This window comes from Macrobrachium nipponense, chromosome 21 (genome assembly GCF_015104395.2).
Source record: "Macrobrachium nipponense isolate FS-2020 chromosome 21, ASM1510439v2, whole genome shotgun sequence".
Taxonomy (NCBI): domain Eukaryota; kingdom Metazoa; phylum Arthropoda; class Malacostraca; order Decapoda; family Palaemonidae; genus Macrobrachium; species Macrobrachium nipponense.
Genome location: NC_087212.1, coordinates 25,018,525 through 25,038,900, shown reverse-complemented (window position 1 = coordinate 25,038,900; position 20,376 = coordinate 25,018,525). Strand labels below are relative to the sequence as shown.

Below are 20,376 nucleotides of genomic sequence, written 5' to 3'. Positions count from 1 at the left end.
ACTAGACAAGCCCCATAAAACCGTATTGCCACTAATTGAATCCGCCAATAACGGGACTGCCTATCTACATTTTAATATATATATATATATTATTCTGATTTTAGCTCGTTCACTCCTGGAAAATGTAGTTAACACTGAAAAATTTGGCCTTGAATGGAGGACAAGAGATCAGAAAAAAAAAAAAATAATAATAATATGGCATGAGGCCGATATTACTGAGGAAGGAGGAATTTACATAAAAGCTGGACTTTAGTTTTAAATTCACTGTATAGTGGTACCTCGAGATACGAAATTAATCCATTCCGAGGCGCCCTTCGTATCATGAGTTTTTCGTATTTTGAACTGCATTTTACATGTAAAATGGCTAATCCGTTCCAAGCCATCCAAAAACACCCCAGTAAATTTCATAATAAAGCTAAATTGACCTATAAACAATGAAATACTACAACAATTTGGACCATACAATACCTAACTTAATATGTACTGCTAATTACCTGTAAATAAAGTGTATTAGTGTACATGGTATACAAGAAATACTGTACGTATGTAGTAAAATGTGGAAGCTTACCTTTTGAGTGAGGCTATCTCCGAAAGTGGCGACAGAGGAGGAGGACAAACGGCAGAAACGTACACTTAACTTTACGAAACATAAAAAAAATGTCAGAAAAATAAAACTAAACTTTACAAAACACATTAACAAAACTGTAACACTTAACTTTACAAAAAATTTAAAACCCAATTTATTCACCACCAAATGGATGCCAGTCCGTTTACAGAATTTTTTGAACCACCCATGAGAAGCCTTGAACTCTGGGGTTGTCGTCGATGTCCTCTCTCCTCTGTCGTCTTCGGCTTGGGCAATCAAATCGCCGAAAATAGCGCTGGCCTTCTGGCAGATTGCCGTTTCGGTTATCGTATCGCCATCGATTTCTTTGTCCTCAATCCATAGAAGAAGCAGCCTTTCCATTTCATCATGCACATGGCTCCTCTTGTTGGACAAAATAGTCACGCCCTTGGAAGGTGTAGCTACTTTGATGGCTTCCTTCTGCTTAAGGATGGTGCCTATCGTCGACGGATTTTGGCCGTATTCCTTAGCGATCACACTCAACCGCAAGCCAGCTTCATACTTTTTTATTATCTCCATTTTTGTCTGCATAGAAAGCATTCTCTTTCTGTGAACTTCAGCAACTTTCTTGGGACCCATGACTATACTTTACGTAATTAAGTAATGTAGTACGTATACTAATTAGGTTCTCACACAACACGATAAAGTAGCACAACGAAATCACTAACACGAATTTACATTAACAAACGAAATCGTATATGTGAATGAACGAATTCCACGTGCGTACAATAACAATAACACTGGTAAGAAGCAATGGCTGAAGAAGAACGCTGCTACGTACTAGTACGTAGATGCATGATGGGGGGGATGATGACCAATAGGAGAGAAGGATCTCATGGCAGTGACTAGCATTAGGAACCAATGGGAGAGCGGGAGGATGGTGGCGAGTCTACTCAGTTGGCAGCGTGCGAGTTTCAAAATTGTTATCGGTAGTCCGGGCGAATCTCGGACTACAGCAACAACCTTTAGTATCTTGAGCAATTTTCGTATGTAGAGCCGTAAAATTGTTCATATTTGCTTTCGTATCTCGAGTTTTTCATAGGTTGAGCCTTTCGTATCTCGAGGTACCACTGTATTTACATGAATTTACAGAGCTCCAGGAGACTAATAAGGGGGTTGATTTGTCGATCCACCAGAGTATGTGGCTGGGGCAATCCAGACACGGCGTTCAGAAATTTTGCGCAAACGGATTGAAAATGCAAGCTTTGCTCTAAGGGTTTCCAATTCCTACCACAATCAGGCCCGGTGTTTGTCTGCAAATAGATAGGACACTGGCATAAGGGGGGGGGGGTGGGGGGGGGGGGGGGGGGGGGGCACGAGGGCGAACATTACACACTACTATCTTTCAATCAAAAAGGCCACTCATGGGGGGGAATGAAATAACTGGGAATTTACACAAAGAGAACTATTTCGTTGCTTAAATTTACTAGAGGAATGTTCACTAGTATCACAAGGGGAGAAACTAAACAAGTTGCCTTGGAGTAAGGAAATGAAATACAGACAAAGGTAAAAACAATTCCCTGGCTGAACTGGAATTACTCTCACAGTACCTGGATTCCTGAGGGGCTTGTTAGTCTTCTTGAAGTTTCCATGCACTATGGACTTTTAAAAAATACTTGGGACGTCCCAGAAGAGAGCAGGGGGGAAGCAGAAAAAGGGGGAGAAGGCGGCATCTGCAGGGCACTGCTGAGATCTGACCTGTCTTAGGTCTGGTGTTCTTCTGAGCTCCAAAGTCGTTCTGAGGATGAGCCGCTGGCTCCTGATCCTTTAAAATCCTTGTCCCTGTAGGGGGTAATTCCGACAACCAATGGGAGAAGAGATAGCTTTTTCGAGAGAATGGGTGCTTAACCTTTAAACGCCGAAGTGGTATTTTAAAAATCGTCTCCCGTATGCCAGCGGCGTTCGCAAGTGAGCGCCAAAGCGGAAATTTTTTTTTTTTTTCAAAAAATCACAGCACGCTTAGTTTTCAAGATTAAGAGTTCATTTTTGGCTCCTTTTTTTGTCATTGCCTGAAGTTTAGTATGCAATCATCAGAAATGAAAAAAATATAATTATCATATATAAATATTGGGATATATGACAGCGCGAAAAAAAAATTTCATATATAATTGTATACAAATGAGCAAAATGGTTAAAGCTAACGAGTTAATTTTTTTTGTTGTATTGTACACTAATTTGCGATCATTTTGGTATATAACACATCGTAAAACGATCAAGGCAACACAGAGAAAATTTTATGCATGAATTCGTAAGGCGTGGACGTAAAAAAAAGCTGTTTTCAAAAATTCACCATAAATCGAAATATTGTGCTAGAGACTTCCCGTTTGTTGCAAAATGAAGGTAATTGATTGAATATTACTATACTGTAAGTGTTGTAGCTTACAATTGCAGTTTTTGACCATTTCGGTCGAGTTAAAGTTGACCGAAGGACGAATTTTTTCTATTTATCGTTATTTATATGAAAATATTTCAAAACTGATAACAGCTACAACGATGGGTTGTTTATTGTTGTATTCTACATGAAATTGCACACATTTTGGTATATAAAACTTTATGTAATGGCTAATTTAAAATGGTGCAAACATTACGACAATCAGAAAAAAATTTATGATTTTGTCAGAAGAGTTACTGCGCGGACATAAGGAAAAAGTTTATTTCATAAATTCACCATAAATTGAAATATTGTGTTAGAGACTTCCAATTTGTTGCAAAATAAAGGTAAATGATTGAATATTACTAGAATGTAATAGTTTTAGCTTACAATTGCGTTTTTTTTACCATTTTAGTCGAGTCAAATTTGACCGAAGGTTGAAATTTTGGCACATCGTTATTTTTATGAAAATATTTCAAAACTGACAAAAGCTACAACCATGGTTTTTTTTTGTATTCCACATGAAATTGCGCACATTTTCATATATAAAACTTTATGTAACGGCTAATTTAAAATGTTGCAAACATTACGACAATCAGACGAAAAATTGTCTGATTTTTTTCGGAAGAGTTACGGTGCAGACGTAAGGAAAATGTTTTTTTTTTTCATAAATTCACCATAAATCAAAATATTGTGCTAGAGACTTCCAATTTGTTGCAAAATAAAGGTAAATGATTGAATATTACTAGAATGTAAGAGTTTTAGGTTACAATTGCGTTTTTTGACCATTTCGGTCGAGTCAACGTTGACCAAAGGTTGATATTTTGGCACATTGTTATTTATATGAAAATATTTCAAAACTGATAAAAGCTACAACCATGAGTTGTTTACTGTTGTATTCTACATGAAATTGTGCACATTTCCATATATAAAACTTTATGTAACAGCTAATTTAAAATAGTGCAAACATTACGACAACGGACGAAAAAATTTATGATTTTTTTGGAAGAGTTACTGCGCGGACATAAGGAAAAAGTTTTTTTTCATAAATTCACCATAAATCAAAATATTGTGCTAGAGACTTCCAATTTGTTGCAAAATGAAGGTAAATGATTGAATATTATACTAGAATATAAGAGTTTTAGCTTACAATTGCGTTTCTTGACCATTATTAGTATTATTGTTGTCATTATTTGTTTCTTAAAATTTTATTTTCATTTCTATAATAGTTTTTTCTATTATATTTCTCATTTACTTTATTATTATCTAATTCTTCAATATTATTATTTTGTCATATTTCATGAGTGAACCACGTGTCCAGGTGTCTCCCCCCACCCCACCCCCACCCCCCCCCTATTCACTAGTGGATAGATGCTTGCAGCATTACAGTTGATATCTTGAGCAGGTCTTCAGTCAACCTTGCTTATATTACATTAGTTTAGTTGAGTCTGTTACAATCTACATATGAATCCATGGGTGTGGCATGGTGTTTTGACCTGATCCTTGAGATCATGTTCTTTGCTGGACCTGGTTTTCTTTTAGGGTCAACAAACTCTATGCATTATGGATAACCGTACTTATACAAGAAATTGGTCCCTCATCACTTTCCTTTCACTTGTCTCCATAGCTATGACTTATTTGGATGTCATTGATGTGACTGCTGTCCAGTTTGCCATCTTAGCCATGTTCAGGGTCACCACTAGTAAGATCAATTGCTTAATTGTGTAAGTCGTGAGATTATACTTGTGGAGAGCAAAGGACTTAGGCCTAGCTCATCTAGGTTATTCTTGAATACAAGGTGTGGAAAGAAACAGATTCTGAAGGACTGGATTCATCAAGCTATCTCAGTGGCTTAATCTGATGTCACTTGGAGTTTTCATTCATTTTTTGAGTCCCTGGTGGTCCCTCATGGTTGTACCAGTATTACTTGAGATAGGTTACTTACAGAAGTCTAGATGTTTTTGTTTGGTCTGGTCATCATGAAGGTTCATTTGCTGTATTTGGGAAGGGAAAGCGTTTGTAGCTCTTGACTTTAGATCACTCTGAAACTTTCCTCCTAAATACTTATGCAACCAATATATGCTTGATGGGGTGATAAATCAAAATATTTTTTATAATGCTAAGCAACTTTTAGTGATACAAATCCAATTATCATATTGGTATTAACCTCTTTCCAGCCCCATTGGTTTATTTCTTTTTTCTGCAAAAAAAGAGGAAAGCAGAGGCTGTACCATTAGCAGGATGGAACATTTTCAATCTTCTCTGGGTTTCGGGTAATGTGTCTGATGAGATTAGGATTTCTGCATCCTCAGAAATAAGGCAATAGTAGTTATATGATCAGTAGGAGCATGAAAAATTTGTTATAAAACCATTTTCAATCTGTTTGTAAATACACCTTAAATTTTTAACTTCCTTTTTTTATGCATATTTCAGGTGGTGTGTGCCGAAAGAGATTGGAGCTACGGCAGATAATATGGCCTTCAAATTTTCAACCTTCAAGAATTGCCCAAATTTCTTTGGCTTTGTCAGACACACTGTTGTCTGTCTTTTGCATGATTAAAGATGAAAATGCAGGTGATTGCTGTATAGAGATTATGTTTAGCATATGTTGTGTGAAGTAACTATAATTATTTTGCATTTTAAATATTGTTTACTGATAATTTTCAATGTAAAGTAACCTGTTTCTTGTTTATTTCCAGAAGTCCATCACTATTTGGCCTTTGATGTAAACACCAAGTATTTGAGCAGTCACCATATTTTTACGGAAATAACAGTCATAGTTCCAGGATTACACCATAACATACCAGACCTTTTCATTACTAGTGAAGGTGTTGCAGCACTCATGGATGAGGTTTGTATAGATATATGATAAAGCAAGAATATTTTTGATCCTTGCGAATCATTGGTTTTACAAGTTACCAGTTTTTCATTTTTAAAATTTCCCTCTCTAGATGTACTTGGCACATATTATTAATTGTTTCAGAAACTTCAAAGATTAGTGAGTGTGAAGACTAGTACATGCAGAAGAGTGGTTTATACATTGGTAATTATGAAATTGCAATAGAAATGTTAGTTTTCCTGGATCCTCTAACATGATCTTGAAATTAGCTTTTTATACATAACCTGTTAAAACTATGGGGTTAGCTTGATAAGTGTTCTGTTCACTCTTCTGTGTGTCCGTTTTGCTCCTGAAGTACCACTGGTCTAGACCTTTATCTATTCACTTATTTTATGATCTGATATTTTTACTGGCATTCATTATGCTAATTCCCTATTTGCTTGTTTTACTGGTTTTGTCCCATTTCACCACATATCCAAACCTATTTTCCAGACTAAGGAAACCATATCCCTCGACACTTTCCTCATTCATGATAAAAATTTTGCACAGGACTGGCAATGAGTTAGTATTCTACAATCACATCGTCATATCTTTAAAACCTAATGCATTTTCTTTGTCAGTCTCCTTGTCTCTGTTGTGTTGAGTAGTACAGGCCGTATGTGCTCATGAGTTTTTGCTCTCTACCAATGGGTCCTGTAGTGCACCTCATTCGGTGTCATGTAGGCATTACTTGAAGTTCTTTGCAGCATCCCTTCAGCCCCCTAGCTGCAACTACTCTCATTCCTTTTACTGTACTTCTGTGCAACTGTGAGGATTTCCTCCAGTAACACCTTGCAAACCTTTTACTGTCAATATCCGTTTCAGTGCTGAATGGCCTTAGTTGCCCCAGTGCTGGCATAATGCCAAAAATCTATACAAATCTAATCTACCCATGGGATGCTTTAGTTTTATTTGCTAGTTGTCAGACAATCTTTTTCCTTTCATCTATGCTATTTTTGTTCTTTTTCTTAACATCTTCAGCACCTGATTCACAGTACAGTTTGTCCCTAAGGTAACATAAATGCTTCACCACATCTTAGTCATGTATTTTAACTGTAAAGAGATTTTTCTCCTTCCTAACTTCCTAATTTACTCTCATTTATCTTGCCCATCAGACATTCTTTATTCCATGCAGTGTATATAATAGAAACTTGAGCAGCTATTATGATCCCATCTGTTAAATTTGATGTGTAATATTTCACTCCTATACCACTCCTGCAACTTCTGGTCAACAATTTTTCTAACTATACTTTTCCCTTTGGTTTTTTTCTAGTTACCGCTTGCTTAATTTTGCTTTAATTGATTTTCATTTCTTTCCTCTCTATTCCACTGCTATTCAGGCACCCATATACTTTAGTGAGAAGTTTTGAATACTGGTGGTTTGTTTCTTTCAAAATTAAATTTCATATTAGCAATATGTAGCTTGATGGTATGGAATCCAGTTTTTATAAAATAATGTGTGTAAATTTGAGAAAAGCTAAATTAATATAAAAAAAAATTCTGGATGGTCTGATACAAAGAAAATGACATTATACAATGCTTTTGTAATAACTTTATTTATTTCTAAGTGTTCATTTGTTTTTGAAGTCCAGTTTGTTTTTTCCAGGATATATCCGTCAGTAGCATTGATTCTGAAGTTGACTTGGGAGAAATGTTAATAGCTTTGGAGGAAAGTTTGAAAGAACAAAACATTGCAAAAGTGACTGAAGTGAAAGCTATGGTTGAGCAAGGTGAGGGAATGATAGATTTTTATGTTTTTTATCAAGCAAGTTTTTAAAATTTTGGGAAAGGCAAACTGATTAATAGTGACTTTCACATATTTGGCACTTAATCACTTTTTGTGGAAAAAGCACATAAGCTTTAATGTATGTTTTTAACGTAGTACCATCAATCAGTGCTAGACAATGGAAGTGAAGTATATATGTGGGTCAGTATTTGGACAGTAAAAAAAAATGGAATTCATTCAAAATGGAAACACTAATAATCTGTACTGGTGGTTCCAGATCATCTCAAAATCCACATTGCAAGTTAAAAGTGGTGAACCCATTTTGAAACAACTGTGTGACCTATGTGAAGTACAATAGAAGTACAAGCAAGTGGTTTTCCCACTAGAAAGATGTTTGAACAAAGAAGCATTTTACATAAGTAACTTACCAAGTAATTACATAGCTAACAGTTTCTAGCTATGTAATTACTTGATAAGTATATATGTAAAATTTTATTTTATCATAAAAATGTCAGTTTTTTTTAACCATCCCAATTAGAGCTAATCATGTCAGTGAACCTATAAAAGGGATTTTGACGAAGGAAAAATCTATTTCTGGGTGATTGGCTCGTGTCGCCCTATGAAAGGATCCTTAATATCATTCTTTCTAGGTAAAATTAATCTAAAATTACCAGAGAAAAACAAAATTAAGAAAATGTCAGTAAAACTGACTCGCTCACTCTTAAAAGAAGTGTCGGTATGATAATAGGCGGGAGAAGTGTGGAACACTACCACGAGACAATCATCAATTAGAACTTCCAATCAGAATCCCCCCAAGAGAGATGAGCCGATACCAACGGGCGATGCAGCCGCTACTACTACTACTAGAGGACGCCACGGACAGCAGCGCCCCTAGCGGACATCCTTAATCTAAAAACATCTTGTCCTGCAAGGGGGGGAAGGGGGAACAAACCAAAACACCGGGGGGGTTTCATAGGGCGACACGAGCCAATCACCCAGAAATAGATTTTTCCTTCGTCAAAATCCCTTTTCTGGGCTCAGCTCAGTGTCGGCCTATGAAAGAGTACCAGAGAAAAAGACAAGATGGAAAAAAGGAACAATGAAAAGCAGTGTAAAATGATGGATATAATATAAGTAAATCAATTACAGCATACAAAACTAAGCCCTTACTTAAACTAAACTTATATTAAAAACATAAAACAAAAATAGAAACGTTAGCAATCTTTAAAAGTACTTAAATAGTAAATAAAGTAAATTACAAGAGATGCATGTAATATAAACAAAAAACAAAAGGAGTTTACTTAACATATTTACAAAATATACAAACTCATTGTGTCCTACCCTAGCCATAAAAATAAGGGTAGGTACACTGAAAGTCCATCTTAATATAAGTATGGCAAAATATATACAAACATTGTGTCCTACCCTAGCATATAAGGGTAGGTACACTGGAGTACATTATCAGTACAAGTGTGGATGTCCCTAGCAAAAAAAAAAAAATAAGGGACAATCCACTATAATGAATTCAACGGCTAAGGCTAGATATTCGAGTAGCCTGGCGATAGGGTGAGGCATGTTGGATGATGTAGGTAGAAAGGAGACCTGGATCTATACTACAACTACTATACAGTAATCAGGGAAACAATGTTTCCCGCTGCTACTGCTGAAAACTTTAAAGATTCCAAGGACTTTAGATAATGCCGTTTAAAGACTGTCGGGGATTTCCATCCAGTATACTTTCTAAGATCCTCAAAGTTCATAGTTGAAAATTAATTGAGGTGGCTACTCCCCTGATATCATGTGCTTTTGGGAATGACGCAGGGTTGGCTTGTTTAATGAAGTAAAGGATTTGTTGTCTAATACCTTTTACTGACAAGGTACCACCTTTTTCTCTCATGAAGAGAGCACCTGAGGATCTTGAAGAAGTACGAGATAGAAAGGCTCTAAGAGTTGATACTGGGCAGAGAGAAGGATCCTGTGGAAGTGGGATAACCTTCCAAGGAGCCCACCTTGCAAGAGGATCCTCATTTTTGGCTAAAAAGCTACGATCCGGAGCAAGTAGAACTTCTCCTGATGGGAGGAATTCCACATTGACCCGCATCCCTGGATAGAGCCGACAGTTCTGAAATTCTGGCTCCTGAGGCTAGGCTTAATAAGAATAATGTCTTCCTCAGGAGCATTATGAATGTACAAGATGAGTTGTCAGTATCTGAAGCTAGTTTGAGGACATCATTTTAAGACCATGAAACTGTAGTAGGCCTCTGAGAAGGTCTAAGTCTAGCACAGGCTTTAGGGATAGACGTGAAATAAGATTCAGTCAGATCTATCTGAAAACCTACTTGAAAGATTTTCTTCAAAGCCGATTTATGAGTGGTAATCGTGCTAGCTGCTAAACCTTTTTCAAACAAGGATCTGAAAAAGGATATAGCCAAATTAACTGTCATGGTTGTAGTGTTCGATTCTCTCAAGAAAGATGCTAATTTTTTAACAGCTGAGTCCAGAATTGTCTAATGGTTTTGACTACTCTACATTATCTGATTCTAAGAAGAGAATATTCTGTGGGTCAATATCAGCATCTTTATTAGCCGCAAACTTCATGAAGTCCATAAAGTTAGGGTCTGGAGAATTCCTGAGGAAGCGAACACAGTCCATCATTTGTACTGATTGTGATAGCTTGGGATTGGGGATCCGTTGAGGTCGGAGACCCAATTCCAGAAGAAGAGGATACCAGTTGCTCTTGGGCCAGTCCGGTGCAATCAGAGCTACTATCCCTTTGAAAGACCTTAGTTTGCTTAGGACTTTCAAGAGAAGATTCACTGGAGGAAAAATGTAAATTCTCCTCCACTGATTCCAATCCAACGACAGGGCGTCCGTGGCATAAGCCAGAGGGTCCAGGTTGGGGGCCACATAGCAAGGGAGCTTGTGGTTCGCTTGTGAGGCGAAGAGATCCACTTGGAGACCTGGGACTCTCCGGAATACTACCCACTGGAATGACCCGTCGTCCAGAGACCACTCTGATTCCAGAGGAACTGACCGGGACAGGGCGTCTTGCTATCACATTTCTTAACTCCTGCCAGGTGAGTGGCAGACAGATGCCATTTGTGTTTGTTTGCTAATGCAAAGATGGCTATCATGACATGATTCACATGCTTGGATTTGGACCCCTCCTCTTTGATGCAATGAACTACCACTGCACTTGTCCAAAACTAGCCTTAGATGAGACTTCTTCGGGGGAAGCAGCCTCTTCAGAGTAAGAAAAACTGCCATTGCTTCCAACACGTTTTAAATGGTGGAGGCTGGCGAAATTGAACTGACCAAGTCCCCTGAACCTGTTTGAACTGAGAGTATCCCCCCCACCCGGACAGGGATGCGTCCGTGTGAATGGTTAACACTGGGAAGGGATATTGAAGGGGTACTTTCTTGGCTAAGTTCTTTACCTTTGACCAAGGCCGTAGTTGGTTGCGGAGGATCTGTGGGATTACTGACAACTTGTCTCGATATTTGGAGTTTGCTCTTGACCGCCAAATTCGATTTATATCTTTCAGCCTTGCTTTCAGAAGGATATCTGTTACCGAAGCAAACTGAAGAGACCCTAGGATTCTCTCCTGGTTTCTTCTTGACGTTTGTTTGCATTTGAGAAATTGCCTGACAGATTTTGCTATTTCCTTCCGTTTGGCCACTGGAATTGACAGATTGTGGGAAGACAAATCCCATTGGATTCCTAGCCACTGAAAACGAGATTCCGGAGTAAGTCTGGATTTCGTTTTGTTTATCTGGAACCCCAGATGTTCCAGAAAGTGAACTACTTTTTGGGTGGCTTTGAGACATTCCTCGACTCGTTGGTGCCCAGATCAACCAATCGTCGAGGTATGCTGCTACCATGATTCCCTGAGCTCTCAATTGTTGAACAACCACTTCTGCTATTTTTGTGAATACCCTGGGGGCTACATTCAGACCGAAGGGCATCACTTTGAATGAGAATGTTTGATTTCCTAGCCTGAAGCCTAGGAATGGGCGGAAGTGCCTGGCTATAGGGATATGATAGTATGCGTCTGTAAGATCGATGGAGCATGTGACGGCTCCACGCGGAAGTAAGGTCCTTACTTGCGAGAGGGTAAGCATCTTGAACTTGTCGCAACGAATGAAAGAGTTTAGCTTTGACAAGTCTAAGATTACCCTTCTTTTTGTTGAGCCTTTCTTTGGCACGCTGAATAAGCGACCTTGAAATTTTAGATGCTTGACTCTCGCAATAGCTCCTTTCTGAAGGAGTTCTTCCGCGTAATCTGTCAATTCCTTTGACGGTATCTGGTGGAATGATTTGATTGGAGGGGGATCTTTGATCCAACTCCAGCCCAATCCTTTGGACACTATGCTCTGTGCCCAATTGCTGAACCCCCACCTGTGGCGGAAGAGGAACAGCCTGCCCTCCTACCTGGGGAGCCTCATTGTTGATGGGCGGGTTGGCCACCAGCGCCCCCTCTGAACTGCCTGCTCCTTGTCCCCCTTCCTGCGCCACGCTGACGAAAGTAACCTCTCGCCCTACCTCTCGGTTGACTGTAGCCTTGAGCCTCATATGTAGGGTTGAAGGCGGCGAGATAGCGTAGGAGGTGGATGGCTGAGATTGAGGGGACAACAGGAGGATAGGCTGATTCTGCTTGGAACCAGCAGGTTGTCCTTGTTGGGTAACTGGGACCGCCTGCACAAATTGCTGCTGTTGCTGGAGTTTTTTATATGGCTGGAACCTCTTACCAGCCTTTTTCTGTTTCTTACCAGCAGTGGGAACGGACTCCTGTTTCCTCTTCGAGGAAATACCCCACCTAGCTCTAGGGCTCTGGTTGAGCTAGCAGCTTCGTGGTGTACTTCGTTAACCGCGGACTCTGGGAAGAGATCCGCTCCCCACATGCTAGAGGCTAAGAGTCTATTAGGCTCATGCCTAATGGTACACTCTTGTAGGACATTGCTTCCGGCAGTCCTCCTAGCCTGGAAGAAATCAAAAGACGTCGTTAGAACGTCTGGGACGAGATTTCGCTAGAATCTTGAACAGCGGTTCCGTAGCATAGGAGAGGGCAGCCATTTCCGTAATAATAAGGGAATTGAGGGACCTGCCAAACCTGGATCGCGCATCAAACTCTGCCCTGGATTAGGGGAATCCGGCAGCCTTGGTAGTTTCTCGCCGAACTGGTCCATGGCGCAGTCCGGTTTGAGCTTACCAAGCGTGAATGTAGCTGGCAAGTTCTCCCACAATTCTCCGAAAGCCGGGAAGAGTGGAGAAGTAGACTCCGCCTCCCTCAACTGTGGGATGGGTTCATCCTTGAGGACTGCCTGAAGGGACTTCTCCACTAATTTCGTGGCGAACGGAAGAGAAACCTCCTCTTCCGTCGCGAAAATAGTGAAGGGACTCTTGTAGGCCTGGAGTTTGGTGTTCGTACACTCCCAGTCCTCAAGGCAGTGAACCCATTACCCGCAGAGCATGATCTCTACTATATAAGACCGACTCTTTAGAGATTTTGTCTTCCCTCGTCAGAGCCGTTGGCGTCAGCCTAGCATAACCGATGAAAGGCTGCGTCAGACCCGGAGGGTAAAACTCGAAGTCCTCAATCCTTCGAGTTCCACACTCCGGGATAGAGATCATCCCATCCTTGAATGGAGCGTAGGCAGCTACTCTCCAAGGGTTCTCCATAGAGAAAGCTGGCAAGGAGTCATATGGCGGGAGTTGAAGAATCCCAGTGCTTGGCGCTGGGGAGACTGGAAGAGGGACCTGAGATAGCCCCGCTACTCGGTCCTCATTTTCTCTCATCCTGTTAGAGAGATCTTGAATTGACTGCCCTGACTGAGACAGAGTGCTTGACAACTGTGCAAACATCTGCTCGAACCGTGTCCCCAGGGCGGAGACTTGCGAGCCAACCAGCTCGCCCACCTGTTGCATCACCACTTCTGAGAAAGCAGAGGGATCAAAGGTGCTAGGGCCTGCTACCCCTACCGGCGTAGCCGGAGTGGAAGCGGTGGAGGGCGGGGTGAGAAGGCAGTGGCTCGGCGGGAGCGCGCGAGCCTTCTCCTTAGAAGCCTTGCTTCTGGAGCTCTTTGGGTGAGAAGAGCTCGGCCTTGCTTTCACCGCATCGGCGTAGGAAGTCGACGACTTCCTAGCCGAAGAAGACGAAGACGACTTCTTCGAAGTTGTCTTGGCTAGAGTCTTCGGTTCTCTCTGTCCCTTCACCTTTGCGGGTACAGAGAGAGCGGGAGAGCGGGTAGGGATCTCAGATCCCACAAAGCCTTGGAATGAAGCACTTGAAGAGGGGACAGGAGAAGATCCAGAAGCACCCAAGGAAAGACCTTGGGCGCTCGACACACCTACCTCAACCAACAAATCCTCCACCCCTACCGCCATAGGTTCGACGTTAAGGTCCAGGGCAGCGACGTCCGGGACCGACTCCTGGGAGGCTACGACATCAAAGGACTGCTGGAGGTCTTGCTGGATGGAGGCTATCAGCGGGGCAGCGGACAAGGGGTCAACGTAGCCGGTCGACTTGCCCGCGGGGAAGATCTGGACGGCCAGCTTCTTATCCAGAATGTAAGGCTGGCCTTTGGCGGCGTTCTTCCGAAGCCGCCCCACCGGCCCCCCACGCTTTCAGGGTGGCGAGGGCGACTTCCCTCACACCAGTAGCCTGAAAGAAAGGCGAGATTAGCTTCCAATGGTGGGACGGGGTTAACAAACTTATGACTAAAAGTTGTTAGTAAAATGATAAGTAAGCCTATAAGGGACTTACCCCATCTCCCAGCTGACCGACCAGGTCGTAGCAGATGGCGCAGGCTTCAGGGTGCCAGACGATCGTCTCGTTGTAAGACGTGGCACAAGGGGCGTGAGACCTACACTCATCGTGTCCACAGGGGTCGAACAGCGTCGCGTTACAGGCTGGGACCTGGCAGTTGGTAGCCTGTAAGTGGAAAGATACATGAGTACCAGGTAAACACTTACAGTCTAACAGATGCTCCGCTGGTGCCGGAGCGATAAAGTTAGATTAAACCAGAGCCCTGCCAAAATACGTGTGGTAACCAGGTTGGTAGAGCTCTCTAGGCTATAGCTCCGCTGATGGCGGAGACACAAAAGAGAAACCAACCAGGAGTGGTGGAAAAAGGAAACCACGACGGAAAATGGTGGGGATGGAAGACAAAATCATGTAACAATTCATTGTAAAATTAGGGTATATCCTTAAAATTAGTAATAATAATACAACAACCTCCCTACCGCCCGTCTACTAGTAAGAGTGCGCGGGTAAGAAGCAAGCTGGCCTTCCCGGTAGCGGGGGAGAGATGTAAGGATATAGTAGGCAAGCAACCGACCACTAGAGGTGCCCACCCCGCCCGCTAGCGGAGCCAGTAACCTACAACCAAAGGTGCCCCGGCTGCGACGGAAGGCTCCTTTCGTATAGAGAGGCAGATGGCTGAGCAACAGGGGAGGGGGAGATAGATCTCGGTGTAACACGGCGGAGCGAGGGAGGGGGGGAGGGATGGCCTACTCCTCCCCGCCTCACCAACTACCGCATGGAGACTCGGTACCTCAAGAGTGGTCGCCCTATACCCCCCGCTGGGAGGAACCCCTGGCCGCCTCAGAGAAGTAGAGAGAGAAGGCAACTGAGGTTGTCATGACAACCAAGGGGTCCCCCAGCTCCTCCCTATACCAGAAGGGGAGGGCGGGGCAGGGTAAGGTGCGATGGGACACGTGACCGCAAGTGGCCTAGGCCGCGAGCAACACAACCGTGAGAGGGCCACGTGAACCAGGCTGTACCAATACAAGGAACAAGCACCTAGGCTAGCCTAACACCCTAAATGAAATAAATAATACATCGAAAAGATGGAAAAGACACTTTTAGTAAAAGAGAAAGAAGCCCAGGAGGAGGCAGACTGTTCCAAGAAACAGAGGCCTACTCGGAGCCAGCGATAGCCGATGAAAGGAGCAAGAGCCCGAGATGCTGGGCCGGAATAATAATTAATAGCCCTAAATACCAAACTAAGAGAAATGGTAGGAGGGCTGAACTAGCTAAAACTCGATGTAAAAACAATGAACGTAATAAAGTAAGCCCATAAGTATAAGAAGTCCCAGTATGGAGGACCGGGAATTCTTACGAGGCAGCATGGCGCCGCCACGAGACAACCAGGGAACCGTATATGACCTATTTAAGAGGAAAATACTGGTACCCGGAAGATAAAAATGTAGTAAAATATTACTTATGAGTTACTTAACTTAGCCGTGGCAATAGCTGAACGTTCCATGATAGAATATAGGATAAATCCAACAAATAGCAAGCACAAGGAAAAAGACGTCTTGGCGTTAGCGCTAAAATTAAGGATGTCCGCTAGGGGCGCTGCTGTCCGTGGCGTCCTCCTCACTAGTTAGTAATAGCTGGCTGCATCGCCCGTTGGTATCGGGCTCTCTCTTGGGGGGATTCTGATTGGAAGTTCTAATTGATGATTGTCTCGTGGTAGTGTTCCACACTCGCCCCTATATCATACCGACACTTCTTTTAATAGTGAGCGAGTCAGTTTTTACTGACATTTTCTTAATTTTGTTTTTCTCTGGTAATTTTAGATTAATTTTACCTAGAAAGAATGATATTAAGGATCCTTTCATAGGCCGACACGAGCTGAGCCCAGAAATATGATAATCAGATTTTCTCCAGAACTAAATTGCCTTCTCCTTGGGCTACATGTGTTGTTAGAATCTGAATCTGTAATCATTTATATTTTTTGTTAATGAAAATTATGAAAAATAAATTTATATTAGAACATTTAGAAGCAGTCTATTCTGATTGCTCCAAATCTCTAACAGGCATAGGATTTTCTGCTATTTCAACTAATAAACAAATAAATACTCTTTTACATAACTTTCTGTTTGTACGGAACTGAGTGCAATGAATTCAGTATCTAAATTTATTGAAAACATTCTGTCACAGAGATTTTTTTATTGGAAACTATCAAAGCCTTTGGAACTGTTGCCCAACAACTTCTTTTGTGCAGCAAGATACATTGACATCTGACAAATTATATAAAGATGGTGTAAATATAGATATGTTTGAGCCCTGCCCATGTCAACATGAAGGGAAATGAGGATATTACTTTTAAATGAAGATACTGATAAAATAGTCAGGGTTGGAATTCCTATGACCAAATCAAACAAAACCTCTCAATCAGTGATGGTTTAGTATCTCTCAACCCCATTATGTTTATTGAATTTATCAGATAACAAACCTGATAAAATCTCTTTGAATATGTCATTCTTTGAACCAGAAAGAATATCATGCTGAAGTCATTTTATTTTTTCTTCAAGTTTCAAAGATATTTAATGAATAGCCCATGTGATCTAATCTCTATGCACAAGATGCAAGTCAGCACTTTAACTGTTATAAATATGTGAATGTCCACATATTTTATGTATGCAACTTACCAAGTAATTACATAGCAATAGTTTCACTATCCGTGATCATCTAGAATTTTAAAAATTAGCTGAAGCAGTATTTTGTTTGGCTAGGCGACCATGCTGCCCACTATGCATGAATCCAGTGATGCATCACTCTTTCTTCAACCACCTTGGAGAGTGAACCTTTGTTTTGCTCTCCTCCCCTCAAGTCTGTTTATTTTTTTTTCTTACTGAAGCCCGTGCTTTGTTTCATTTTTATCCAGCATTTTTATCCCATGAGCATCAACGTATTTATGTGGCATTCTGGGATTTCTGTGTTCACACTTCTTCTGGGGCAGTCGTAAATTGTAGTCAATGTGCTTCAAGCTTATTCCTTTTGCTTCGTCATCAGCTGTTTTATGTATAATGCTGGTTCGTCTCTCTCGGGTTGATATTGCCCCTTCATTGAGAGAGGGGCCAGCTACATTTTGTTCTCAAGCATTTTGCATTTGTTTGTTGAAAAATATATTGAAACATTTGTGTTAGGATATTTCAATGTTTTATTTCTCTTCAATGGTATCTTGCTACACGTTTTCTAAGAATGTGGTAATGTTTTAGTCTTTCAGAATTTGTGTGATTTGGGACATTATGGATTTGGCTTTCTACCATAAAGGTATGCCTCCTCTTCCTCAACACGAATTTTGATGGCGTAAGATCTCCAATTGCGTTGGTCCCACCAGCTTGCCCAGGACCAGTCATGATTTGCTGTGTTGTCTCTTTCCTGTCATTTTGGGGGGATGGGCATGAGTCGTACAGCTCACTCTCTTCCCTTTATTCTTACAGATAAATGTGATTCTTTTTTCCTCTTTCAGGATAGAAGATATCTTCTTTTCCTAGGGGGAAGGCATATTGTTTGTTTCTTTTCAGGCTCTACATTTGTCAGCTCTGCTTCTTGCCTTGAAGTCTGGCAGCTGTGGCGTTATGCTCAGATCTTGAGAGCCCCTCTACTTTGCTTCCCTTTGCCAGAGTGGCCACTTCACTAATTTTGGTATGCTCGTAGGTGCTGTGAAGAGAATTTGAAACTTAGTCAGTCCTGTCAGCAGCTTGTTCCTTTCTAGCCTTTGAGCCGGGTTCCTCCTCAAAACCAACTTGTAGGAAGTTTCTTCTCTGAAGGCTTGCTCAACATTGGAAAATCTGTCTCTCTCTCTCTCTGACTGGACGACTTGGTCTCTCACTGATGATCTCTCTTACTTTGTCATCGTATATATATGGCGATCTGGGGGCGGGTCCTACCAGCGAACGTCACAGACTCCCAAGACGACAGGATCGTTTTAGAAGGATCTAGGCGAATAGTTACATCATAATATGCGGCGACACGTTGCTGCCTGTTGAGTTCCATATCCCACTTGGCGATTCTAGAATAATCATGAGAACTGGCGCCTCCAACACGTGCACGAATGCCTCCTTGTTGCAGCCCTATCTAAGAAAATGTATTTTCTTTTCCTTTAACTTATAATTCGTCGCTATGAAGTGATTACCATGACAATTGTTTTTCCCTATCTCTTAAGAGTAGTCCACTGTATGATGTCATGGATGGCCTTGTGACTTCATGGCTTCTTATGACGATGTAGTTTCAGTCAACGCTGGCTTTCAAGAGAAGCTACCTTCAGCAATGGATTTTCTTAGTAAATTCTTCGCTTTTCTTCACGTGTACATGTAATGGGGAGGCCCTCCGGTTGCTGTAGGAGACAAAGGAAGAGATTTTTGCCATCTTCGCCTTCTTCTTTGGTGCTCGCAATCCATCAACAAGCTTCTCTCCAATTTCCTACAAATCTCAGCACCTGGTGCATGATTTCCTCAGATTTGGCGAGTTGAAGAGGTAACCTAAGTCTCATGATGTTAGTTCACAAATTTTCCCTAACTAGTATCTTCTCCCTTGTTTGAACGGACACTTGGGTAGAGCGAGCAACCAACCATTGTCTTGTTCAGGGATTGTTTGCTCGTCTGAGTTCTTTGATTGCATAGAAATCTAAGACTTCATTATGCTTCCCACTCTCAGTTTTCTTAGGAACTCTGATTCATTGTTTCTCTCCAGTTTGAAGTAACCATGAAGATTCTACAGCATCCCCTCAGCCTTGTTCAAGTTGGCGTAGGATGACAAGACTCCCATTAAGAATTTGAACTTGGTCCCCTCTCAGGTTGGTGTTCCAGGACCTCCTAGACATTCTTCTCTTCCAGAAACTTCAGCTCGCCTCTTCTTCATCCCCATGGACGTGTTTCTAGTAATGATCTTGGACGTGAGTTGTTGTCAATCGTGTGTCTCATCATGGTAGTGCTTCTTCATCCTGTGACCAAGAAGTTTAGGCATTTGTCTTATTCTCCCAGATGTTCACAAGTACATTGTTCAACATCACACGACTTTGAACATTATTCATTGCACGACCTTGTATGTGTTTTGTTGCATGACTGTACATAATTCATTGCTTGACCGTGTATATGACTCATTGCACGATAGTGTGCATGATTCGTTGCATGACCAGGTACGTGATGGAGATCCTACTTTTGTCGTTCACCTTCCAGATTCAGGGGTCGAGACTCATCTAGGCAAAGTGTGTGATCTTCCTGACATACATGCATCATTTGACATTGCACGACTGTGTTCGTGATTTGTTGCACGGTCATGCACATGTTTCGCCACTTGACTGTGCATATGATTTGTCGCACAACCATGTAAGTGATTTATCGCTCAGCCACGTGCTTGTTTCTCCCCTGTCAAAGGTGAATTCAAGATCTGATTCCACCATTGGAGAGAGTAGTCCTTCTGGTGGAAGAGATAATGACCTACCCAACAGTAATTCAACACAACTGTGCAATGCCTTTTGGCCACAGCAAAAGAATGACAGAATTTCCCTTAATAGCTTCAGACAGATATTCCATGTCTTCAACATATGACATTGACCTTCAACTGTTGTATCGTCCACTGCAAATCAATGGTTTCATTCAATCAAGTGTGGATGGGCTTCATTGTGGGAATTGAATGTCTTTATGTTCACCCAAGACTTCAGCATTTCACAGGTAGGAAGAATTCTCGTTTCATCGTTTATTTACATTTTAATTGTTCGTACATGAATATTGACCTGACACTTATTCTTGGAATTCAGACCTACTCAACTGGTTAGGTACTTGGGTTTAAACCAAGAAGGCCTCAAGGCGAAGGAAGGATGAAGAACTACGTACTGCTCTTTCTAACCAAGCATAGCCTAAGTGGTTGAGTTCTTAACCTGGCCTAGCCTAGCTAGTCAAACCTACCTTCACCATATATGTTTTTTCTAATAAATCATTTTATTTCATTTTGTAAAATTATAATCACAGCTCACGCAATATC

General features: G+C 41.4%; 1 protein-coding gene across 1 annotated transcript in view; it reads left to right on the top strand.

Annotated features, from left to right (window-relative positions):
- LOC135197854 (spatacsin-like) overlaps nt 1–20,376 on the top strand; it is a 443,463-nt gene that overhangs the window by 169,834 nt on the left and 253,253 nt on the right. The window contains 3 exon segments of the mRNA XM_064225036.1: nt 5,430–5,570; nt 5,696–5,847; nt 7,481–7,604. Of these exon segments, the coding sequence (XP_064081106.1) occupies nt 5,430–5,570; nt 5,696–5,847; nt 7,481–7,604 (417 nt within the window).